Source organism: Dermacentor variabilis, chromosome 4 (assembly GCF_050947875.1).
Source record: "Dermacentor variabilis isolate Ectoservices chromosome 4, ASM5094787v1, whole genome shotgun sequence".
Classification (NCBI taxonomy): domain Eukaryota; kingdom Metazoa; phylum Arthropoda; class Arachnida; order Ixodida; family Ixodidae; genus Dermacentor; species Dermacentor variabilis.
In genome coordinates, this window is record NC_134571.1 from 176154760 (window position 1) to 176179401 (window position 24642).

The 24642-nt window shown below is 47.5% G+C and overlaps 1 protein-coding gene across 1 annotated transcript in view; it reads right to left on the minus strand.

Moving 5' to 3' along the window:
* LOC142578432 (high-affinity choline transporter 1-like) overlaps positions 1 to 24642 on the minus strand; it is a 164995-nt gene that overhangs the window by 85467 nt on the left and 54886 nt on the right. Inside the window, exons 4-6 of the mRNA XM_075687818.1 lie at positions 23337 to 23485; positions 19704 to 19853; positions 15284 to 15425 (exon numbers count right to left, since the gene is read on the minus strand). Of these exons, the coding sequence (XP_075543933.1) occupies positions 15284 to 15425; positions 19704 to 19853; positions 23337 to 23485 (441 nt within the window). The remainder of the gene's footprint in view (positions 1 to 15283; positions 15426 to 19703; positions 19854 to 23336; positions 23486 to 24642) is intronic.

Here is a 24642-nt window from a genome sequence, read left to right on the forward strand (position 1 = left end):
GTCGCTGACAGTCTCCACATGTCTTGACGTAACGGGCGACGTCAGCGGTGAGACGCGGCCAGTAATACCTATCCTGTATCCTCTGCAGCGTTTGGGAGAATCCCAGGTGCCCAGCGGTTGGATCGTCATGTAGGGCGCACAGTACTTCTGGACGCAGCGCTGACAGAACTACAAGGTAGCTGGTGCGCACTGCTGAGAAGTTCCTTACGAGCAGGTTGTTTTGTAATGTGAACGAAGACAATCCGCGCTTAAATGCCCTAGGTAGTACGTCGGTGTTCCCTTCCAAATACTCGACGAGGTTTTTCAACTCCGGGTCTTCTCGCTGCTGTTCAGCGTAGTCTTCAGCGCTTAAAATGCCAATGAAGGCTTCGTCATCGTCGTCACCTTGCGGCGGCGAGTCAACCGGGGCGCGCGATAGGCAATCGGCATCAGAGTGTTTTCGTCCGGACTTATAGGTTACAGTGATATCATATTCTTGCAGTCTTAGGCTCCACCGCACCAGCCGTCCTGAAGGATCCTTTAAATTCGCTAGCCAACACAATGCGTGAGGGTCGCTGGCCACTTTGCATGGCCTGCCATATAGGTAAGGGCGAAATTTTGCTGTAGCCCAAACGATGGCGAGGCATTCCCTTTCCGTTGTAGAATAATTGGCTTCCGCTTTTGACAGTGACCGTCTAGCAAAATATATCACCCGTTCATGTCCGTCTTTCTTCTGGACTAGGGCGGCACAGAGGCCTAGGCTACTGGCATCAGTGTGGATTTCGGTACTGGCATCTTCGTCGAAATGTGCAAGTACCGGCGGTGACTGCATGCGTCGTTTTCGTTCTTGAAATCCATCGGCCTGCGGCGTTTGCCACTCCAACTCGACATCAGATTTGGTTAGATGCGTTAGCGGCTCAGCGTTGCCTGAAATGTCCTCGACAAAGCGTCTACAGTAGACACACATGCCAAGGAATCTACGCACTGCCTTCTTGTCGATGGGCTGCGGGAACTTTGCGATGGCAGCTGTTTTCTGCGGGTCGGGGCGTACTCTGGATTTGCTGATGACGTGGCCTAGGAACAGAAGCTCATCGTAAGCGAAGCGGAACGTTTCTTGCTTCAGAGTGAGCCCTGGTGATTTTTATGGCCTTTAGTACTGTCCCAAGCCGCCTAAGGTGATCGTCGAAATTTCCGGCGAAGACGACGACGTCATCCAAGCAAACAAGACAGGTCTGCCACTTCAATCCTGCTAACACCGTGTCCATGACGCGCTGGAATGTTGCAGGCGCCGAACACAGTCGAAATGGCATGACCTTGAACTCGTAGAGGCCGTCTGGCGTGATGAAGGCAGTCTTTTCGTGATCTCTCTCGTCGACTTCTATTTGCCAGTAGCAAGACCTGAGGTCCATTGACGAGAAGTATTTAACGTTACAGAGCCGATCCAATGCGTGTTCTGTCCGGGGAAGGGGGTATGCGTCTTTCTTCGTGATCTTGTTCAGTCGACGATAATCGACGGAGAAGCGTAGGGTTCCGTCCTTTTTCTTCACCAGAACTACAGGAGATGCCCACGGGCTTTTCGACGGCTGGATGATGTCGTCGCGCTGCATTTCGTCGACCTGTTGCCTAATAGCTTCACGTTCTCGCGTCGAAATACGCTAAGCGCTCTGGAGGAGTGGTCGAGCGCAATCTTCGGTTATTATGCGATGCTTTGCAACTGGTGTTTGTCGAATGCTCGATGACGTCGAAAAGCAGTGTTTGTATCGTTGGAGAAGACTTCTGATCTGTTGTTGCTTACTCATAGGAAGACATGGATTTACGTCGAAATCTGGTTCGGGGACTATGCTCATCGGGGTTGATGCGGCAGAATTCGAGAGGACAAAAGCATTGCTGATTTCCACAATTTCCTCGATGTACGCGATTGTCGTGCCCTTGATGATGTGCTTGAAGTCTTCGCTGAAGTTTGCTAGCATAACTTCTGCTTTCCCTCCGTGGAGTCGAGCTATCCCTCTTGCGACGGAAATTTCACGGTCGAGCAGTAGATGTTGGTCGCCCTCGATGACGCCTTCTACGTCAGCGGGTATTTCGGTGCCGACGGAAATAATGCTGGAGCGCGGCGGGATGCTCACTTGATCTTCGATCAAACTGAAGGCGTGGTGACTACGAGAGCTCTCCGGCGGTATCGCTTGAACTTCCAACGACGTTATCGATTTTGACTTCAGGTCTATGTTTGCGCCGTGTTGATCCAGGAAGTCCATGCCGAGAATCACGTCTCGAGAACACTGTTGGAGGATAACGAAGGTGGCAGGGTAAGTCCGGTCATGAACGGCAATTCTTGCCGGGCAGATTCCAGTCGGCATAATGAGGTGTTCTCCAGCGGTCCGAATTTGAGGGCCCTCCCATGTAGTCTTAACCTTCTTCAACTGGGCGGCGATTTGTCCACTCATGACGGAGTAATCGGCCCCTGTGTCGACTAAGGCGGTGACTGTGTGGCCGTCGAGAAGCACGGCGTGGTCGGTGGTTCTTTGTCTTGCGTTACAGTTAGGTCTTGGTATCGTATCAGGGCTGTGTCGTGTTGACCTGTAGCTCGTATGGGACGTCGCGAGGTCGTCTTTTGTCGTCGTATTCTTTGCTTCCATACTTCGTCGGGACGGCGGCGTGTCGTTATGTCGTTGAGGTAGTTACTGCGGCGTCTTCGTCGGCGGCGAAGGATCTTCGTCAGTTCGACGAGCAGCAACCGCACCTCCATCGGTTGCTGCTTTTAGTTTTCCGGATATGGGCTCGCTGCCCGGCCCCAGGGTGGGCCAGTGTATGGACGGTGCTGCGGCGACAGGTAGCGTCCTGGTGACGGCGACGGTCGTCGAGGGTTCCACTGAGTAGCGGCGAGGTAGTCGGCGATATCGCGAGGTCGTTTCCAAGCTCTGGTTTCGGCGCGTTAACGGCGAACCCTGGGAGTCCCATCTCCTGGTATGAGCATCGACGGTAGATGTGCCCGGCTTCTCCACAATAATAGCAAAGCGCACGGTGGTCGGGGGCGCACCAAACGTCAGTCTTCCTTGGAATTCTGCGTGGGGCGATGGATTGGCGTGCTGGCGGCGTGGGTGGTGGCGGACGACGGAACTGTGTCGTCACTGGGCCCTGCAGTGGGCGCGGAGGGGGAATGTGACAGCGGGCTACAGCGGTGTATGTCATCGCTTGCGGCTGAAGCCGCGGTGATTCAGGGGCTACTCCAAGTTGTTGAAGCTCCTCACAGACGGCGTCGGCAATTGAAACCACTTGAAACTTTGATGAAGGGAACAGCTTCTGTAGCTCCTCCCGCACGACCGCTCGGATAGTCTCGCGGAGGTCATTGGTGACCAGTGACTGAACTCCGGCGCAGTTTGTCGAGTTAGTTCAGCGGTTGAATTGCCGGTTCCGCATTTCCAGTGTCTTCTCGATGCTGGTGGTTTCGCGAAGAAACTCGTCGACGGTCTTCGGTGGGCTCCATACCATTCCGGCGAAAAGTTCCTCCTTTACTCCACTCATCAGCAGGCGGACTTTCTTTTCCTCGGATATTTCCGGGTCAGCGTGGCGGAATAGGCGGCTCATTTCTTCTGTAAAAATCGCGGTGGTCTCATTGGGCAGCTTCACTCAGGTTTCTAGTAGTGCTTGGGCACGTTGTCGGCGTACGATGCTTGTGAAGGTCTGCAGGAAGCCGCTTCCGAACAGGTCCCACGTCGTTAAGGCGGCTTCTCGGTTCTCGAACCACGTCCTGGCGGGGTCTTCCAATGCAAAAAAGACATGTTGAAGTTTGTCGTCACTGTTCGAGCTGCTAAATGCAGCGACCCTCTCATACGTCTCAAGCCAAGTTTCCGGGTCCTCGAATGTTGAACCGCGAAATGTGAGAGGCTCCCTTGGCTGCTGCAGCACGATGGGGGACGCTGCTGCTGCCATTGGGGTTCACTGGGCGACGATCTTCCTGGTCGTCTCCGGCAAAAGTTTGTGCTCCGGGGGCATTCCTTGCAGCCTGCGGCTACCTGGCTGGTTCTTGGCGACGTTTGTGTTGTGTTCGGCGTTCGGGCTTGGATCACGGCTTTGTGGGGGCGTCCGCTACATGAACGCAAAGCACCTCCACCAGATATCACGTGGTGGTGATGTTGAAGGAACACAGTAGCAATACTGTGAGAGACAAAACTAACTTTTATTGGGCGAACCTGTGCCCACAAACACAGGCTACACTTATAGCGCAACGATAGCGGCGAATACAGTCGGCGATCATCGAAAGTCTGATCAGCGGGTGAAGCGCGGCGGCTTTTATGCATAAGTCGTCGAACGTTCCTCAGTAATCGCTGGGACCCGCGTGCCTTCCACAAAGTTCTACATTATTCGCGCCGTGCACACATTGAATCAGATTACACAAGGCTCGGTCACAGAGAGCGGATGGAAGCATCGATAACATTCCAGAAACTTGCGATGCATGCAGGTGCGTCCTGCGCTGTGCGATAACATTTGTTGGGTGGTGAAACATGTCGCCCGACAAAGAGAAACACGTACACGTGTCAGTATAATGTTGTTTCTGTAATTTATTTTTCGTTTTGTTCAATCCGATACGCTCTCTTTCTGTATCACAAGCATACAGAACACCATCTACGCTTATTTTTTCGAAGACCAGATTTACTTGAACACCGTTTGCTTTTTCTTCCGTTGCACTATCCCACAAAAGCTTACGCACCTCACGAACGCGCTTTGAAAATTCTTCGGATAAAGACAACGACGAGCGTTTTAGTTTGTGGGATACATGCAAAATGGACGCCTTTCTCCCGATAGTCAAGAAACTTTATAATAAGTGGCCTATATTTTCCATTAGACATACGGCCAAGCCTATGAAGTCTTTCAACACCCCCATGTGCGATATACCTATCTTCGTTGTTATTAGGTCGTCCTTTATCTTCTGAAGTTCTACCAACGTCTCGTTTCCCGATTCTTCTAAACCATAAATGATAAGGTTATTGTGACGGCTTTGGTATTATAATTCATCCACCTTATTTGTGAGAAATGATAATTGACTGTCAAACTCTGTAATTGTTTTTTTATTTCACTTCTTTAGGCAGTGAGCCCACACTGGATAACTGTTTCTCAATGTCATCTATTCTATTGCTGAGTGTCAAGATTTACTCTTCCATTTCATGCTGTGTGACGACAATTGCTTCAATAGTTCCTTGGACCTTCTTTTGGCCATCTAGTAGTTATGATAGCAGCTCCTTTTCAGAAGGTCCTGGGTTTGTCTCAATGTCGCCTGAAAGAAGTAGGTTAGTAGGCAGTAACGCAATCTTTGTCAAAATACATTTGATACACTGTGGGTAGGGCAGCAGCAACAAAAACCGGTCATCGCTACGGTAACAGTACATAGGAATGTTTTTACTATCCTGTACATCAAAGCAGAGGTGATTGTTGTACATATTGCTGATACTTCTGCTGGCCTGCCCACTGACGAAAGGCGATGTTGCTCGGTCATTTAAAGGAGCTCGGTGAGCCACGTGATGTGACGTCACAGGTGTCGAGAAAGAGAAATACGTTGTTATTTGTGTGCCGCAAGGCACCCTAATCACCGGACGTCTGGCACGTGTCAGAGTTTCTGCAGTCAGCTCATTAAACACATCCAAGCCGATTGTCGTTGATGCGCAGTCGCAGGGCCACCGATGATTCCCGTGATGCATAGGCTCGTAGTGCTGGTTCCCGCACGTTGCTGCAGAGTCGCAGCCACGCAGTGGAAGCGGTCCGCTCAGAAGTGCCGCCAAGGCCTGTAGAGCAAAGCAGAAGTGATTGCTGAACCTATTGCCGATACTGCTGCTCGCCTGCCCACTGACGAAAGGCGATGTTGCTCGGTCTTTCAAAGGAGCTCGGCGAGCCACGCGATGTTACGTCACAGTGGTCGAGAAAGAACAATACGCTGTTACTTGTGAAACGTAAGCCACCTTAATCACCGGACATCTGGCACGTGTCAGACCCATTGAACATATCCACATCGATTGTCGTTGATGCGCAGTCGCAGGTCCACCGATGATTCCCGTGATGCATAGGCTCGTAGGTCCAGTCCGCGCGCATAGCCGCTGAGCCGCAGCCATGCAGTGGAAAATGTCTGCTCAGAAGGGCCGCCAAAGCCTTTAGAGCAAAGCAGAAGTGATTGCTGAACATCTTCGCGATACTGCTGCTGGCCTATATGACACGTATGTCATGACATTTATGTCGTCACCTATTGTTTATCTGCGTTATTCACTATGGTCATACTACGCCACTTTTGGTACACACCAAGTTAACGAAACTACCATGAGAGCACCAAGACGTGTGCGGCTGTTCCATGACCTACATGACACACATGTCATGATATTCATGTCATGCGCAGTCATTTATGTTCGTCATACACTCTTGTCATGTTATGCCAATCTTAGTACATACCAAATTAAAGAAAAGGTCACGAGAGCACCAAGACGTAGGCGCTGTTCCACGATCTACACGACAGACATGTAGTGATAAATTCCATTAAATCATCTATGTTCGTCATAGACTCTTGTCATACTAGGCCAATATCGGTACCTACCGAGTACACGAAACGACCATAAGTTTACTAAGATGCAGGCGGCTAGACAGACAGACAGACAGACAGACACGGACGGACGGACGGACGGACGGACGGACGGACGGACGGACGGACGGACAGACAGACAGACAGACGGACAGACGGACGGACGGACGGACAGACGGACAGACAGACAGACAGACAGACAGACAGACAGACAGACAGACAGACAGACAGATAGACAGATAGATAGATAGATAGATAGATAGATAGATAGACAGACAGATAGACAGACAGACAGACAGACAGACAGACAGACAGACAGACAGACAGACAGACAGACAGACAGACAGACAGATAGATAGATAGATAGATAGATAGATAGATAGATAGATAGATAGATAGATAGATAGATAGATAGATAGATGCCAGAAAGGCAAATTTTCACCAAGAAATCATTCGCATTTGAAAGCATTCTTTAGAATAAGAACAAGACGCAACTTCATTTCATTCAACTAAATTAACATTCCTAACGAGCTTTTGTACTTGTCGAGAGCGAAAGAAATTCAACTTTATATCACTTTATCAGTAAAAATAAATAACATGTTTAATCATCATCGTCGTCGTCGTCGTCGTCATCATCATCATCAGCAGCAGCAGCAGCAGCGTTAAGCCCACTGCAGGGCAAAGGCCTCTCCGATACTTCTCCAACTACCCCGGTCATTTACAAATTATGGCCATGTCGTCCCTACAAACTTCTTAATCTCATCCGCCCACCTAACTTTCTGCCGCCCCCTGCTACGGTTCCCTTCCCTTGGGATCCAGTCCCTAACCCTTAATGACCATGGGTTACCTTCCCTCCTCATTACATGTCCTGCCCATTTCTTTTTCTTGATTTCAATTAAGATGTCATTAACTCGCGTTTGTTCCCTCACCCAATCTGCTCTTTTCTTATCGCTTAACGTTACACTCATCATTATTCTTTCCATAGCTCGTTGCGTCGCCATCAATTTAACTAGAACCCTTTTCGGAAGCCTCCAGGTTTCTGCCCCGTACGTAAGCACTGGTAAGTCACAGCTGTTATACAATTTTCTCTTGAGGGATAATGGCAAACTGCTGTTCCTGATCTGAGAATGCCTGCCAAGCGCACCTCAGCCCATTCTTATTCTTCTGATTATTTCAGTCTCATGATCCGGATCCGGGGTCACTATCTGCCCTATGTAGATGTATTCCCTTACCACTTCCAGTTCCTCGCTACCTATCGTAAACTGCTGTTCTCTTCCGAGACTGTTAAACGTTACCTTAGTTTTCTGCAGATTAATTTTTAGACCCACCCTTCTGCTTTGCCTCTCCAGGTCCGTGAGCATGCCTTGCAATTGGTCCCCTGAGTTACTAAGCAAAGCAATATCATCAGCGAATCTCAAGTTACTAAGGTATTCTCCATTGTCTTATCCCAAATCCTTCCCAATCCAGGTCTCTGAATACTTCATTTAAACACGCAGTGAATAGCATTGGAGAGATCGCATCTCCCAGCCTGACGCCTTTCTTTATTGGGATTTTTTGCTTTCTTTATGGAGGACTACGGTGGCTGTGGAGCCGCTATAGATATATTTCAGTATTTTTACATACGGCTCGTCTACACCTTGATTCCGTAATGCCTCCATGACTGCTGAGGTTTCGACTGAAATAAACGCTTTCGCGTAATCAATGAAAGCTGTATATAAGGGTTGGTTATATTGCCCACATATCTCTATCACCTGATTGATAGTGTGAATATGGTCTATTGTTGAGTAGCCTTTGCGGAATCGTACCTGGTCTTTTGGTTGACAGAAGTGTAAGGCTTTCCTGATTCTATTTGCGATTACCTTAGTGAATACTTTGTAGGCAACGGACAGGAAGCTGATCGGTCTGTAATTTTTCAAGTCTTTGGCGTCCCCTTTCTTATGGATTAGGATAATTTTAGCGTTCTTCCAAGATTGCGGTACATTCGAGGTCATGAGGCATTGCGTGTACAAGGTGGCCAGTTTTTCTAGAACAATCTGCCCACCATCCTTCGAAATATCTGCTGTTACCTGATCCTCCCCAGCTGCCTTTCTCATTTGCATAGCTCCCAAGGCTTTCTTTACTTCTTCCGGCGTTACTTGCGGAATTTCAAATTTTTCTAGACTATTGTCTCTTCCATGATCGTCGTGGGTGCCACTGGTACTGTATAAATCTCTATTGAACTCCTCAGCCACTTGAACTATCTCATCCATATTAGTAATGACATTGCCGGCTTTGGCTCTTAACGCAAACATCTGATTCTTGCCGATTCCTAGTTTCTTCTTCACTGCTTTTAGGCTTCCTCCGTTCCTGAGAGCATGTTTAATTCTATCCATATTATACTTCTATATGTCAGCTGCCTTACGCTTGTTGACTAACTTCGAAACTTCCACCAGTTCTATTCTAGCTGTATGGTTAGAGGCTTTCATGCATTGGCTTTTCTTGATCCGATCTTTCGTCTCCTGCGATAGCTTACTGGTATCCTGTCTAACGGAGTTACCACAGACTTCTATTGCACACTCCTTAATGATACCCATAAGATTGTCGTTCACTGTTTCAACACTAAGGTCCTCTTTCTGAGTTCTGTAGCTTGATCCGGAATTCTTCTATTTTCCCTGTTACCGCTCACTCATTGATCGGCTTCTTATGTACCAGTTTCTTCCGTTCCCTCCTCAAGTCTAGGCTAATTCGATTTCTTACCATCCAATGGTCACTGCAAGGCACCTTGCCGAGCACGTCCACATTTTGTATGATGCCAGGGTTAGCGCAGAGTATAAAGTCTATTTCATTTCTAGTTTCGTCATTCGGGCTCCTCCACGTCCACTTTCGGGTATCCCGCTTGCGGAAGAAGGTATTCATTACCCGCATGTTATTCTTTTCTACAATGTCTACTAATAACTCTCCCCTGCTATTCCAAGTGCCTATGCCCTATTCCCTCACTGCCTTGTCTCCTGCCTGGTTTTTGCCTACCTTGGCAGTGAAGTCGCCCATCAGTACAGTGTATTTTGTTTTGACCCTACCCATCGCCTATTCCAAGTCTTCATAGAAGCGTTCGACTTCCTGGTGAAGAGGTGAAAACACCTTTTCAGCGCCCGCTAAAAAAAAGAGGGCTTAACTCTGCTGTTCGTCGAAATGCAATGCAGCTCATTTAGCGAGCAGAAATGCGCGCTATTAAAGCTGAACTGCTTCTATACGCTCGCTCAGTCGTTGGGCTGTTTGCTTGTTAATGCTTGTCTGAATTATTAGAAAGTTTCAGCTGTGCGTCCGATGCAGCTTTGTAAGTCCAAGAAACATGCGGGGTCGACCGTGCGCATGCGCAGTGCGCCGAGGCAAGCGCGGTCTCTTGCGTGCGCCCGCAGCTTTTCAAAAGCTGCCTGGCGTCCGCTGCGGGCTCTGCGGGCTTTGCAGGACGTTCTTCGCGTGTCCACGAGCGCGCATTTTTCGATATGGCTCCAGCCGAAGATATGACTCCGACTTGTGGTTTGACTTTGTTGCGGCTCATATCAGCTGCACAGTTTCAGAAGCTGGTATATGGCTGCGCTGTGTAGCACACTACCGGCTCCCACGTATGCAAGTCAGCAATCCCTTTTTCAAATTTTGCGTCCGGCCAACCATTGCCGTTTCCTGTGCACATGCGCTTCGCTACGTTGGTCAGCTGGATCGTTACTGGCGACGGGGAAGCGGCAGGGCGTTGTAGGTTGTAGATGTAGGGAGCTCGGCCAGTCGCTGCCATCGGATGACGGCGCAAATTCCTGCTGCTGACCTTGTTCACTGAATGCACGCTTGAGAGCCGCACGATACCATTGCCCAAGCGCTTCGTCATGCTGCTTTTTTTCATTATTCCCCAAGGTTTTTTGCACCTGGAACAACGGACTAGTGAGACGCATCGCACAGGGAACAATTCGATCGGAAATCACCAGCTGGCTAAATAAACTTAATAAATCTGAGAGGTATGGGGACAATAAAAAGAAGTTATCGGGGGAAAAGAATGGGCTGAGGTACTATAGCTTCTTGAGAATGGTATGTATTTTGCTCAATTCGCTTCCGATGCGCGTTTCATATTTAAAGTCTTGAGTAAGTTTACGCGGAGCACCTTGCCAACCTACAGGTTGTCGCAGCTGTCATGCACCAAAGTTTAAAAATGTGCAAATCACACGTAGCTGGACACAGAGGTAATGTTGCTTGACGTCTCTCGGAGATACTCATATTACTTTTTCCATTCCGTGTCATTACATGGTTAGTCTTCATTAATCAACGTCTCAAATAATGTATTTAGATGAAGAGTGTCAATGAGAAAATGCTAGAACAACGTGAAAAAAAACGCACGAGCTTCTCTGATAGTTGTTTAAGTACGCGCAAGCATTGTGCCACTTGCTCATCTTCGTGCAGCCCGGTGTCATTATCAGTGTTATGAAGCTCTATGACAGAGTAGAAACGGCAGCACTGTTGCGACACGAAGTGTTACGGACGGCGCTGCGAGGAGCATTCACAACGCAAGGACAAAACGCAGGTGGGGCACCAGGTGCGCTGGTGACGTTTCGACCATTAAAAATCATTTCGCTCTTTAGCGCCTTATTCATCCCCATAGAACCATTATGAACTGCGACAAAACGGATTCCGGCGGCGGCCCTGTCGCTCGAGTACGTTGAAAGCGATTAGCAATGCCGACAAAGAGTGCCGACTTCAGATAGCTTCGCGCGCTGTGCTCTCACTGCTTATTTAGCTTTGACGAAACGCGGGCCCATATGAAAGCGATCTGGGAAAGTGGTGGAGTGCGGTTTGTCCTGAGGGCCCCATGGGCGGTGTGTTCTCGTCGATTCGTTGGCGTTGAAGCGAGAGGCTGCAGGAAAGTGGATTCACTCGCTCCTGCGGGTGCTGTCTTGAAGGCGGTCGTCTTACGGGTCGGACGGACGGTTTTCCCGTTGGGTAAGCATACAAATGCTCACGCATTGAAAACTCTCGATACAGCTTTCTGCTGCTTAATACGTACTACATAAAAGTAGCAGAAGCTCCATGTGGGCGAGTTGGTTTTACATACTTGAAGAAGAAACGGCACTACACTGTAAAATAATTTAAACCCCTATATGTGAAAAAGGGTGCAAATGTGTCTATAACTCACACCCTTAGGGCACGATTTATATAACTGACACCCTAAGGGTGTGAGTTATAGACACATTTACACGCTTTCTGACTTTTAAGGGCGTAAATTATCTTAGAATGTACCTATGCAGCACCACATGGACAGGTGCTAACTTCCAACTAAATTTTTATGTAAAGAAACAGGGTTTATATCGATAGAAACAGGAATAGTAGCACCGTGACGTCAAGACCTGTCCATCGCATCAGAAAAGCAGTCTTTCTTTCGGCAAGTTCCACTGACGGGCAGCTAACGCACTTGCTGTCGGCCCTAGCGTTCTCTACAACGCGCCAGAAGCTTGGTGTCACGAAAATACGGACGGCATTTGTGATGTTGACAATGTTCAGCCAGATGACCCCCCGCATTGTTATTTATGGCATTGTTCTTTACAATGGAAGGGTGCTCTCGCACCCTTCCATTATAACACCGTTCTGTTTGCCCACTATAAGCCAGGCAGCAACTCAGGTGTATCTCATACGACATTTCCAGTGCATTCCGCGTGCTGCGCTTCAAGTTTCTTCGAGCATGGTTCAGTTGGCGCTTTTTTCCAGCGTAGGGCATATCTCGGCCAATTTACATGGTGCGCTGAAGACAAGGTTAACATTGTGGCTCTACACAACGTTATTGAACTTGGGGGACACCCTGGTGCCAGTACGGATTCACATGCAGCGCAGTACACGGAATGCACTAAAAATGTATATGAGATACAACTGAGTAAAACTGAGTTGCAACAAGGTTTATATTTGGCAAACGGGTCGGCGCTATATATATATATATATATATATATATATCGTTTTACGGCACGGTGCACCGCGATAACTTCTCAACGACGGAGGCCTTTTCTTGTCCGAATTATGAGCTACTCGCCGCGCGTGCCACGCTACTCCCCGTAACACTACGGCGTGTCACCCACAGACTAACGGTATAAGGGAACGATTCAACCGCACTCTTAGTGACACGCTCACAATGCATGTTGCGTCCGATCATTTCAATTTGGACGACGTACGCGTATAATACCGCCACTCAGCCTGGCACAGACTTCTTGCCATTTTTCCTTCTTTGTAGACGTGAACTTTTATCTACCCTCGATACCGCACTACCGTATCCACTAGACGCCTCTGTATTTACCCCTCTCCGAAGCTGCTCGCCATGCTGAAAAGTGTCATAAGTGGCTCGCTCATTCACGTCGGATACCCAAGGCATTAAAAAAATTGGCTGAAGGCTTGGCTTGCTTAAGCTTGGAAGTTTGCGAAAGCAATACCCTTGGCTGCGCCTTGGTTCGGCTGATGGTGAGGACATGGTTGCCCTTTGTTAAACCTACGGCTATACAAAATCCGACATAGCGCAAGGGAGCGCGCCGACCACTGCGTGGAGCCGAGCTGTAGCCCCATTTATCCTCCTAGCGTGATGTCACACCAGCGAGCGCCCTCTCTCGGTAACGCCGCAGCAGCGGCGCGCAAGGCTGCGCCTCCACCATCGATGCCGCGAGCTGGGGCCCCGTCTATCGGTCTGGTGTGACGTCACACGGTCACGTGACGCGCAGCTGTGTAAGGAGGCGCCACGACCACCGATGGCCGAAAGTGCGAGCAGTATTGCTTTCGCAATAAAAATTGCCGCGACAACGACCAGCCCTCACAGTCCTTCGCAGCGGACTCTCACGTCTGGCTTCTGCTGCCCTTCAAGTCTCCAGGCCTTAGCCCAAAGGTTGCTCCAAAATATCAGGGTCCCGTACCGGATCGTCGAGTGTACATCGCCTGTGAACTATGTGATCGAACTGGTGACGCCTTCTTCGGACAAGCGCCACTGAGGCCGCCGTGGCCGCGGGACGGTTCACGTCAGACAACTGAAGCCGTACTATGACCTCATCAATGTGTCATCACCTTAAGCCGCCAGGATGGCTCATCTTCGCCGCGGGGGGAACTGTAGCGAGGAATATGTATGCAGCGCTGTGCACGGTGCCATCACTTCGGGGCGAGACCCGAGCTCGAGCTGCGGCTGCTAAGAGCTAGGACTGGTCATACAGAGCCACGCACGATTCCTCGCAAGTAATTCTGTAGCCCTTTCATTGTGTGTGCGTGTGTGCGTGTGCGTGTGCGTGTGCGTGTGTGTGTGTGTGTGTGTGTGTGTGTGTGTGTGTGTGTGTGTGTGTGTGTGTGTGTGTGCGTGCGTGCGTGTGAGCGTGTGTGCGTGCGTCATATCATAAGGAGCCCGCAGGTGGGTACGAAACGACGCCTTCGCATTACCCGTGCGATGCTCTTACCAATTCAGCAACCCTGGATCTGTTCTCCCATTTACTTTCTGCGGTATTTAGTTTATTTGCTCGAAATAACCCTGCGGTTGCTAACCCGGTGTTACACAGAACAATTAACTCTGCCAAATGCCTTTGTCCTCCTCAATGTCGCCTACCACTGCAATGGCTTCGAGCCTCACGTGGAAAAGACAGCTCGCTGTTCCCGCTGACCAATGCCAATACCTACGCCTCACCCATTTGACATGGCCGCCGAGCCAGGCATTCATCCGAGTTAATTCTTCGTCCTTCCGAGTAACGCCTGGCACTGCTGGCGTCGCAGCGCCAGGGCGCCGTAATCATACCACCGCTATATTCATATTTAGCGCGTTTTCTTTATAACGTGGACGAAATATATAAGCCAGACATAGCACGCTGAAAACAACTGAATCGCGTGTTTTAAAATAGATTTATTGCTTTTGATCAAAATTCGCGCCCTCAATTCAGTACATAAAAAGTTAATGAAATATTGTCATCTTATTATCAACGGTTCAATTATGAAAAAAAAATATATCTTGATGCTGTACGTGACAGCTGACAGAATAGCATTGGTTGCGTACTCGTATATCCTATATTCTAATTTTAAGAGCTTGAATAACGTTAGCCGTACTCTCAACAGGTAACTTAGTAGAGCATTTCACTCACTAGGCCTTTAAAATAAGCGTTGAGGGCTCAGAATCTGCACCAAGAGTTCATCGCTCGATCTATTATCAAATAAAGTGCATAATAAAACAACATACATGGCGAAGAGTAGCGCAGTAGTGATACTCCAGTGGCGGAGTTACCAAATTGACGGCGCGAGCTCCACAGATGCGATGACTTCATACCTATTCTTCTCGTGTATTACTGTTGATTTGCATGGAAAATCAGCTGGTGAGTTAAAGCATGAGTATAATTGCGTTTATCAGCCAAAATCACAGCGCTGGCAAAAGTATAAGCGCCAATGCGTGTACCTTAGCTTGTAGCACTTAAGCTGATGGTACGCTCACTAGGCGTCGCTAATAAAGCTAATATGTCGTTGTTGACTAGCCCGCGTGACGACCCCAACCACTTTGTACCGAACGCATGCAATGCTGACAACTCCGTTGCCAACTGATGTCGCTTAGCTTTAAGTCGACCCTTATCCGTAAAGTTTGCTTCTAAGTATTGGCTATAATCTGCTAACGCTTTTGCATTTCAGCGATTCCGTGAGTGCAGACAGACTGGATATTAACAGCATCCATATTTAACTGAAGCGTAGCTACAAATATGTGCGACGAACACCGCTTCAGCACTTGTGTTCGACTTGTCCACTTACTGGCGGCCTTAGCCACGGCACCGACGACCACTGGTGGAATGGCCATGAAGAGGCAACCCAGCGATGCCATGTACGAAAGAAGCTCAGCCCCTTCGGCGGTGCGGCTGGACAGCACCCGCTGGAAGTACACCTGCCTCGCGAAAGGATGGTAAAAAAAAAGATAGCTGACGTGGCGCCAGTTTTAATGCTCATCAAGGCACTTTGCGGTACGTGTGCAGGAGGGAGGTAGCTTCCTGCCTCGCCTCGTTTCATGAAAAGACAATTTATATGTCCGGTGCTGGGATGCAATCCGGTAGCCAGGCGCCCTTACCGTCAGGCCACGGTCACTTTTTTGTTACGCACACTTCTCTCGTGCTAAAGCTAACTTTTTGAAGCGACTGACACGTGCGGTACGTCACATATTTGGAACTGTAGCTCTTGAGCGTGCGCTAGTTTTCAGTCGGCCACAGACTCGCCGCTCTGTTGCCTTTGTGTCACAGACAAGCTCCTTTCTTCATCACCTTCTTCGTTGTACTACAACCGAGAAAATGATTCAAGCTTGAAGTGTGCCGTGATATCTCATACAGCGTGCAATTTTAACGGATCTCTTGGGAAAGCTCCTCACAAGAGAAAGCGATACGCAATAAAATTTTGAAATGCCTCTGAAACTCATTTCGAACATCTCACAAGTTATCACGAGCCGTGGAGCTGTTTCAGCCTCCTTCTCCATATACGAATAAATATTATATGACCCTGTATTCATGCGTCGTTTAATGCTATTCAGTCAAGTATCTACATGTATATAAATATAAAATACCAATGTGATGCTATATATTGAGCCTTTAAGACGTCACTGTTATTTACGTACACCTAGATAACACTGCTGTATAAATTGAACTGATGATTATTGTCCGCATTCCAACGACTGCACCTCAGTGCTGACACAGGAAGGCACAAGATGACGCCACTTGTGGAGCTGCTGTTCGTGTTCCATTATAGAACACAGGTCCTAACGTGTGCCCTGGCACGTTGCGTCCTTCTAAATTTTGTTAAATTGAAGCGCTATAGGAACTTGTGAAAGTGAACAATGCTGGTAACTCATGCCACTTAGCCCGAGGTAACTTCGGCTCAAACATCGGGCAAGTAGTCAAAAGGGCACGCATCCTGAGAACGAATGCCGGAGACGAATAAGACGGCTCTAACGAAAGTACTGATAAACAAATTTTTGAAAGCTAGACAATCTAGCAGAATTACCTGCATGGTAGGGATAATAAATTAACAATTTAGGTAAGTCTAGAACTAAATAGTACATTTAATAATACAAGACGTTTCGGGTCCAACTCGGCTCCTTCGTTAACGATGTACGGTGGCAGGGTGCCTTGAAATTCTTTCATAATAGGGAGATCAAGAAGTTCTCTTGTCTGCTTGACCTACGTTAAGACGAAGGGAAACGGGAGAAGGAGCACGGAGAAGTGCGTGGACCAAGGTGCGGCGTTGTAGGCGCTGGAGACGTCAGGCTATTGTCGTTCCGGCGCATCTTTGTCCCTTTCTCGTCTTGGTGCGCAGACCATAGATATATTTAGTGTGGACGTTGCCCTTTGAACGGTTTATGTAGTTTGGTTTGTTCTGCATGTACCATGACTCCAGTAATAACTCTTAGCGTTGGCCGGGGGGATATGAATTTTATAGAAAACAATTTTGTGATCGGCATCTTCTGAATGTTTGGTGAAATAAATGCGTATACTCGGCATAAAGTGTTGCCTGATTCTTCCCTTTACGAGTTTTTGTTTCTTCAGTGTAAGTCACTGCGCAGTCAGTACATGTGTTCCTGTAAACAATGCTTCGCGCCTTCTGTTTTGATAAACAGTCTTGCTGTTTCGGAAGGAGGACCCACGGAAATGGCATGGTGGCTTTGGCGATGCGCTGCGAAACGCAATGGCGCGGGCTCGAATGCCGGCCTAGGCGGCCGCATTTCCATGAGGTTGAAATGCAAAAATGCCCGTGTGCCGTGCAGTGTGTGACCATATTTAAAAACCAAAGGTGGTCGAAAATAATCCGGAGCTCCCGATTAGAGAGCACCCTATTAGCGAGGGGAGCTATTCTTTTTTGTGAAGACTGCTGGTACTGAAAGCTTATAATTTGCGTTTTTGATGTTTATTTGATGCTGTCGGATGGTTGTCCGAGTGAAGTAATTTCGGTAGCCATTCGTCCTGACTTCATTGACGACTGTTCCGCCTTCTTTCTTTCTGTCGGTTTCCAACGTTCATTAAGCTTCAACTCTTTTTAGAAAGTATTGACAGATAACGCCTCGTGGCTTGACAGGTGATTTCAAAGGGGTTGGTTAAAGGTAAACAAGAAATGTTACAGTGTCGCCCGTTGCGTGCGGTTCTACGTCTAGCAATGCGAGGAATCCGTCTTTTCGGCGCTCGCATGGGAACTCTATGTCAGGCCATATGGATTTTCAGTGCTTGAGGAGGTTTTCACAAGACGTTTGATTCGGGTTCCGAAATACCAAGAGCACTTTCCTTGATATTTTCTATAGCTATGTTGCAAAATCGAGGCTCGTGTAAAGCTTTCGGACTTAGTCCCGTATCTTTACCTAATTCCATTGCGTTGCTGTCCACCATGTCCATCATAATTCACAACGGCCCATACGCGAAAAAATTATTACTTTGAAGATGAGCCGGAATGCTGGTAGCACTGCAGGACCCGCAGGAAGTGGTGGGCAGGATGACAACACCCGGCTGCAGTATCGTACACAGTGCCCGGCCATTTCGGTACACACGCAGCATGCTTTTCTGGCGGTCTCGGCTTCTAAGCACGGGCCTCAAAAGTAACGCTGCGGCCAGCGTCCCCTCAGCAGGCGCACCTGGAGGACTTCCTCAGCGCAGATTCACTCGTAGGGTCGTTTCTAAGCGGCAGCACTCGGCCAGGGGCTTGTCTTGCCGGTCCTCACAGCTCGAGTGTTACTCACCCAAATTTGCATTGCTCATCTCGACTTCTTTGCACATTGTACTACTTTACTTTCAGTGGACATTACAATAAATGCAGAAACTACGTAAATAGTGCATATTTATCGCTACCAGTTACCGGTTCTTGGCACTCATGGCCATCTAAGCCGCATATTTTTTTCTTAACAGACTATCAGAAAAACAGTTCTGGGTATTTACGTGCCAGAACTACGACCTGACGGTGAGGCACGCCTTAGCTCCAGGGGCGGCTTGCACGAATAGTTAATGACCAAAATAATAGGAAATTAAGAACGCGTTCTGGTGCGGACAAGGAGAGTAAATTAAGAATTCAGAATTCAAGACAGCGCTAATAGATGTTTTTGCAAGGTGCCCCTGATTAGGTTTTACCGACGGAGTTCATTTAATGTGCACATGAATCTAAAAAGCCGAACGCTGTCTGCATTTCTCCCCATCTAAATGAGGCAGCCACGGCCGCAATCAAACCCGCGACCTTGAGCTGAGCATGCAGCGCACCTCCATAGACACTGTACTACCGCAACGGGTATAGACTTTCACAAGCGTCAGCATTTGACACATCGTGTATATTGACACGTGCACTTGCCTATCTTTATCGGGCGACCACGTTTCGCCGCCTAACAAATGTTATCGCGCAGCGCGGGACGCGCCTGCATGTATCCGAAGTTTCTGGAATGTTATCGATGCTTCTATCCGCTGTCTGTTGTCGCCGAACCTTGTGTTATCTGATTTCATCGCGTGACACGAATGGTGTACAACTTTGTGGAAGATATGCTGGTGCCAACGATTAGTCTGTAACATTCGAGACTGCTGTATAAAAGCCGACGCGCTTCACCCACAGATCAGATTTTGACGATCGCCAAATGCATTCGCTGTTGTCGCCGATCATTAAGTGTAGCCTGTTTTTGTAGGCACAGGTTCGCCGAATAAAAGTTAGTTTCGTCTTTCACAGTATTGCTACTGTGTTCTTCATACGTCACTCTACGTGACCAATATTGCTATTTCCATACTTTCCAAGCCCAATATTTCGCTTACTTTAAAGTTCTATTCATAGTCTCCGGCTTTCGTCACCCATATGCAAGCACTTCCTCAATACAATTATTATTCAATTTTTTTATGTTTGAGGACCGGGGGTCGGCTGTACTGTTTTATATTCGACGAAATTTGTCTAAATATTCTGATGCACACTTTGTTTTCCAAATATAATGTATAACACGAGTCCCTCGCGACTACTAGGCCGAGGTCAATATGCCGGCTCACAATATCTAGATAATGTGCAAGTACAAATTACTTATTCCTTCCCTAATAATTTTCATTTAATATTTTATTATATGTTATATTATAATATTAATATTAATACGAACTTTCTCATTATCGAGCCGTTATAAATTGCTATAGTCCTAATGGGGGACGCTTTCGGCATAAACGTTCCTGAACCTCACCTGCCATGGTATGCCCCCCATCATGAGCAGTAGCATGGAATCCCAGTAGATGCCGAAGTCTAGCCACTCAACGGTGCCGATGAAGTCATTCTTGGGGTACGATATCACGCCCACGGCTTCGTGAAACATGGCAAAGGGAAGGCACAGCCACTGGGTATGGGATCAGAACGACTAATATTCATTAAACTAATACACGAAATGTTTGAAAAACTGGTTCTTCCTCTATATTTACGCCAATTTTGACTTATCTTAATCATAAGTTGTTGTGTTGTTTTTTGCGTACTTCTTTATATTGTAGCATTACCAGACACTGTACTGAAATATAACAAAAGGTGTACTAAATGGGCTCCTTGGTATTTTTTTTTTATTCCCGAGCATGGGAACGCAACAATTATTATTAATATAGACTTTGAGCCTGCTTGTTGAGCTTAGAAAACGCAAATCACAGAAAAAAAGGTAACAGATTACAATTATTATTTTTATTCAAGAACGTATTTGATGACAATCACTAAGTACTACTCTATGAAAGTAATTGAGTAATTACTACGATGATATTCATTAGTGTTTGAATTTCCTTGCTCTCCATTTTTGTTAGGAGCGCACAAATACCTTAAGTAAAACAGGCTGACCTGGATGTTTTATTGCATAATCTGGAGCACTTAACACGTTGTTCATTCATAGTTGCAAAGAAAACTCGGCGCTCAGACAAGGGATGCAACAAATGCACGACCGGAGCAATGTCGCACACTTGCTTCATTTTTCCTTGTTTTGTTTGTAACCATGAATTCAATTCCATTACCCAATTTGCAGCCCTAATTGACGTTGTTTGCTTTCGCTAACAACTGCTTTTTAAATTTTTCATTGGTCATCAACGCTCGCTTGCTTGCGAGGACTTCAGCAGCGACACTGAGAACTCTTTCGGTGGGTGCGCTGGAGGGAAGAGCTGTCTGCTAACGTACGAGAACCTTGCGCATAAAATTCTTGTTACTCAATGCCGTCATGCTGGCGTTTGGTTCTTCTGTGGAGCCAAGCGCTTCATTTTTGCAGGAACTCGAAAAAGGAACTCCTGGTAGGGCAACCATAAGCTGAAGAAGTCGTCAACGTCCAAAGTAGCCATCGATATCAAGTCAGAGCAGCGCCGCTTAAAATCATCTGCAGATTCTTGGTGGGGTATTACGGGTAGGAAACATATACTGACGCCCGGGTTTGCCGGTCTGGGTATGTGCATCCTCAAGGATGCTGCATAGCACGACCGCGGGTGTTACAACCCAGTTCCAGCCATTTTCAAGAGCTCTGCGTCGCCTGTTACAGCTTGTCGCGTCGATAAAGTGACTGGTTGCTTGTAATTCGTTTTTGAAAAAGAAAAATTCAATTGCAGTAAGCATTACAGATTAGAGAAAGTAATTTATAATTTACTTAACTATCAAATATGTGATTGAATGCGGTGAAATATTTATATGTAATGTGTTACACTCAAGTCTGGTTAAATCTGCACACTGGGATAGTTGTATAGGTATGTACATGCTTCGCTCTCAATTGTATAAATACATCAAACGGTCACATACGCCTATGCTGTGGTTCACAAGCGACAATGGCAGTACTACAAATAAATAAATAAATAAATACTCAATAAACGTACTTGAAGAAATATTTTAATGACATATTTGTCGTTTTATGATTTTGGTGAGGTAACTCGTTTCAGTTTTCCACACCTACATAAACCAATTAAATATTATCCGTATGTTAGCATCTTGCATACATTACGGCGCTGTATATGAAAAAATGCAGAACCTTTGATACTTTTCATGAACCATTCGTTTCCTAGGAAGCCGTTGTGCACTGCGCAGCGATACTGGTACGAAGAGTAAAGGCAACTAAAACATGCAAAGCCTGCACATGCTATTTGCGTGGTATACTCTGCATGCTGCTTCGCATCGTTTTACAGGCAGACGGAAGCGAGCAACGAGGCCATGTTATGGCCTCCTTGATGAGACCGGTCTAGCTGGAGAGTGGAACACACACTACAGCCCACCTAATAGTACAATGCCTCCTTTACTAGATACCTGCCGCGTTGTCCAGTAGCTCGGTTCCGCGCCCTCTCCCTTTTCTCTCCTCCGCGAAAAGGCAACGAACCCCTCTTATAGCGAACGCCTGCAACTTGCAATCACGTGCTGCGACCTCTGAGATTAACATGGCATCTGTCACCGTCTCGTAGGCTCGCGATAACGCTCGCTAATAGACGCCTGCGCATATAAGGCGCCGGCGGATGCATTCAGCCGCCGCTGCCACATCCGCCGGAAGTTGAAAAGGCAACGAGCGCCACCTCACGGAATTTATGCTGAACTAACTTTAACTAAGGGAACCGCCGCTACAATGGGAAAGCGAGCAACGCGGCGGGCATCTAGTAAAGGAGGAATTGAATAGTGCGATAGGAATTATATGGACACTCCAAGCGAATTTCTGCTGTTTGCGTTGCCTTGAGCTTCCGTATATACTTATGCCTATGCATGTTACAGAATATGTCATACTACTTGACATGCGATATATGCGGGTCATATATGACGTAACATAGTATCACTAACATTTCTCATAGCCGGGCTTACCTTCTTGACAAAATTATTTCTCGGAATTTTGAGAATGGCAGCCCACAGACAAATGCAATGAAACGAAACACCGACCGTGCATGCCTTTTATCCAAAATGTTATCAGACTTAATATTAAAAGCGCGAAATAATAACAGAATTCAAACCTCAAAACGGTGTAATTTTATTGACGCGGCTGTTCACTACCTCCGGGATTAGCCCATGAAAGAGTTTTGAAACGTACATGATACGCAAAAGTGGTGGCAAAATCCTTAAGATAGACGTTGGTTTTAATTAATAACACAAATGAAATTGTGCGATGAAAGGGTTCAAACAGGGGATCCCTAGCGTGGGTTATGACTTTCTTATACCCGCTACGCGTGAAGGAAAAGCGCTTCGCCAACACGCAGTTGTCAAGCTTTTTATTGGAATAAAGGGTAGACCGAGGAGGAAACGCTACTAAAACACCAAGCTTGCTGCGATTCTTCAGTTGTAAAAAAAAAAAAGGAAAGCGGTAATTTATGATGGCTTCAATGCACGACACTTGTGTAATGCGGCGAAACAACAGCTCGTTTTTACTTAGCTTACGTGTACTTCAATTGATACAGCCACTACAGCTAGGAGTCTTACACTTAGTGTAATATTCTAACATGCTGCTGTCGTATTCATTGCTTCGCCGTTATGGTTAATCTGATATTTATTCTACCATACGCAACACTCATCAGCTTTCAGGTTGGAATAAAGAATGCCTGATCACGAGCAAATTTGTAATGCATCAGACCAAAGCGATCCGATGCCTTGTAGCGTCCATCAGTAGGTTGCCGTAACAATTTTCTCGCAGCATGTGCTGTAGTTGCTGGGCGTCAGAGAGGCGCAGACGTTGACCAACAGCCAGTCCCTCACTTGCGAGGCACGGTTTTCACCGAGCTATTCTATTTTCATTTTTATTCTCGACACTTATCCGACAAAAGCGTTGTCGCTGGTTCAGTATTTAAGCTCCTACACTGACGCCTGTTGCGATGAAAATAAGCCACTTGAGCGCAACACCCACCAGTCCAAGAAATATGGCAACCAGCTGGACGACGTCCGTGTAGGCCACGGAGTAGAGGCCCCCAGTGAACGTGTAGAAGAGTGCGATGCAGGCTGAAGCGATCACCGACTCCCTTCGGTCGAATTCCATAATCACCTCCACCGTCGCACCTAGGTACCATTCGTTAACAGGAAATAAATATTTATCTCCCTTTGTCTCTGCACTAGTGTTCGTCATTGAGTGAACGCCATGTTTCCGGCGTTGCCCGATTTTAAATGCCGCGCGCCCCACATTGCTGACATCTCAATTGCCGCATGATAGCATGGGATGTTTTATAAAACCTACAGGATACAACATGACAATTTACGATTCAGCAACATTATCAGTCTATTATACCCCCTGCAGCACGAACGGCTATCTCAGCAATCGCCAATATCCTGCGTAGTGAGGATTTAGGATCGTGCAATAATTTGCATTAGTGAGCACGACATTTACCGCGCATGCGTCCTTAAAATGTATACAGGTGTCACTTATTTGGAAGCTGAAAAGTACACGATATTTTAACGTGAGAGCGTTAAGCGCCCCGCGCCGCAAGAAAATCCAATGTGGGCGTCGGACGTCGCCTGACCAAAAATATTTGCGAACCACAACCACGCAGGCCCTACGCGTGGCGCAGAGGCGCCACTGAACTAACTGAATTCATCAAAGTAACATGCGCCAGAAATAGTGTAAAGTACAATCTAAACACAACCTTCAGACGTGATAGCCTCGGAGTGTAATTTGAATGTACGAGCAAACATAAAAAATTGGAGGACGCTTAAGCTACGCCTTCAAGAGTGGACGCGATAGCGTTTCCGCCCCCCGTTCGCACCGCCTACTCAAACGATCTACGCGAGTCAAACGTCGCGATCTACGCGAGCCAAACAGCCGGGCCGCGACGCTCCATGAAGGCGGACGCGATCATGGGGCGAGTGGCGCGCCACGTGTATAGGGCAGCGCCGTACATTGCGAGGAGGGGGTCTTCTGTGCTTGCCGCAAGATGGCTCTGCATGTGCGCATAGCGCAGAAGAAAAGCAGCGGAAACTTACTTCGCTACTCGTGAAACTGCGACTTCTGTAATTTGCATGGTCATAATTACCAATATACACCGCAGCATAACTTTCTACGGCACGTTTCTAAGGCAACACCGCATTCACCAGAGGCGATTTTGTCCCACTTTGAGCGATCGTACATCAGTGAGGAATGTAGGATGCCTGGCATGTTCATGGACGATATTCGCGCACTGAAACATAAAATAGAACAGTTCGATATCGAAAGATACCGCGGT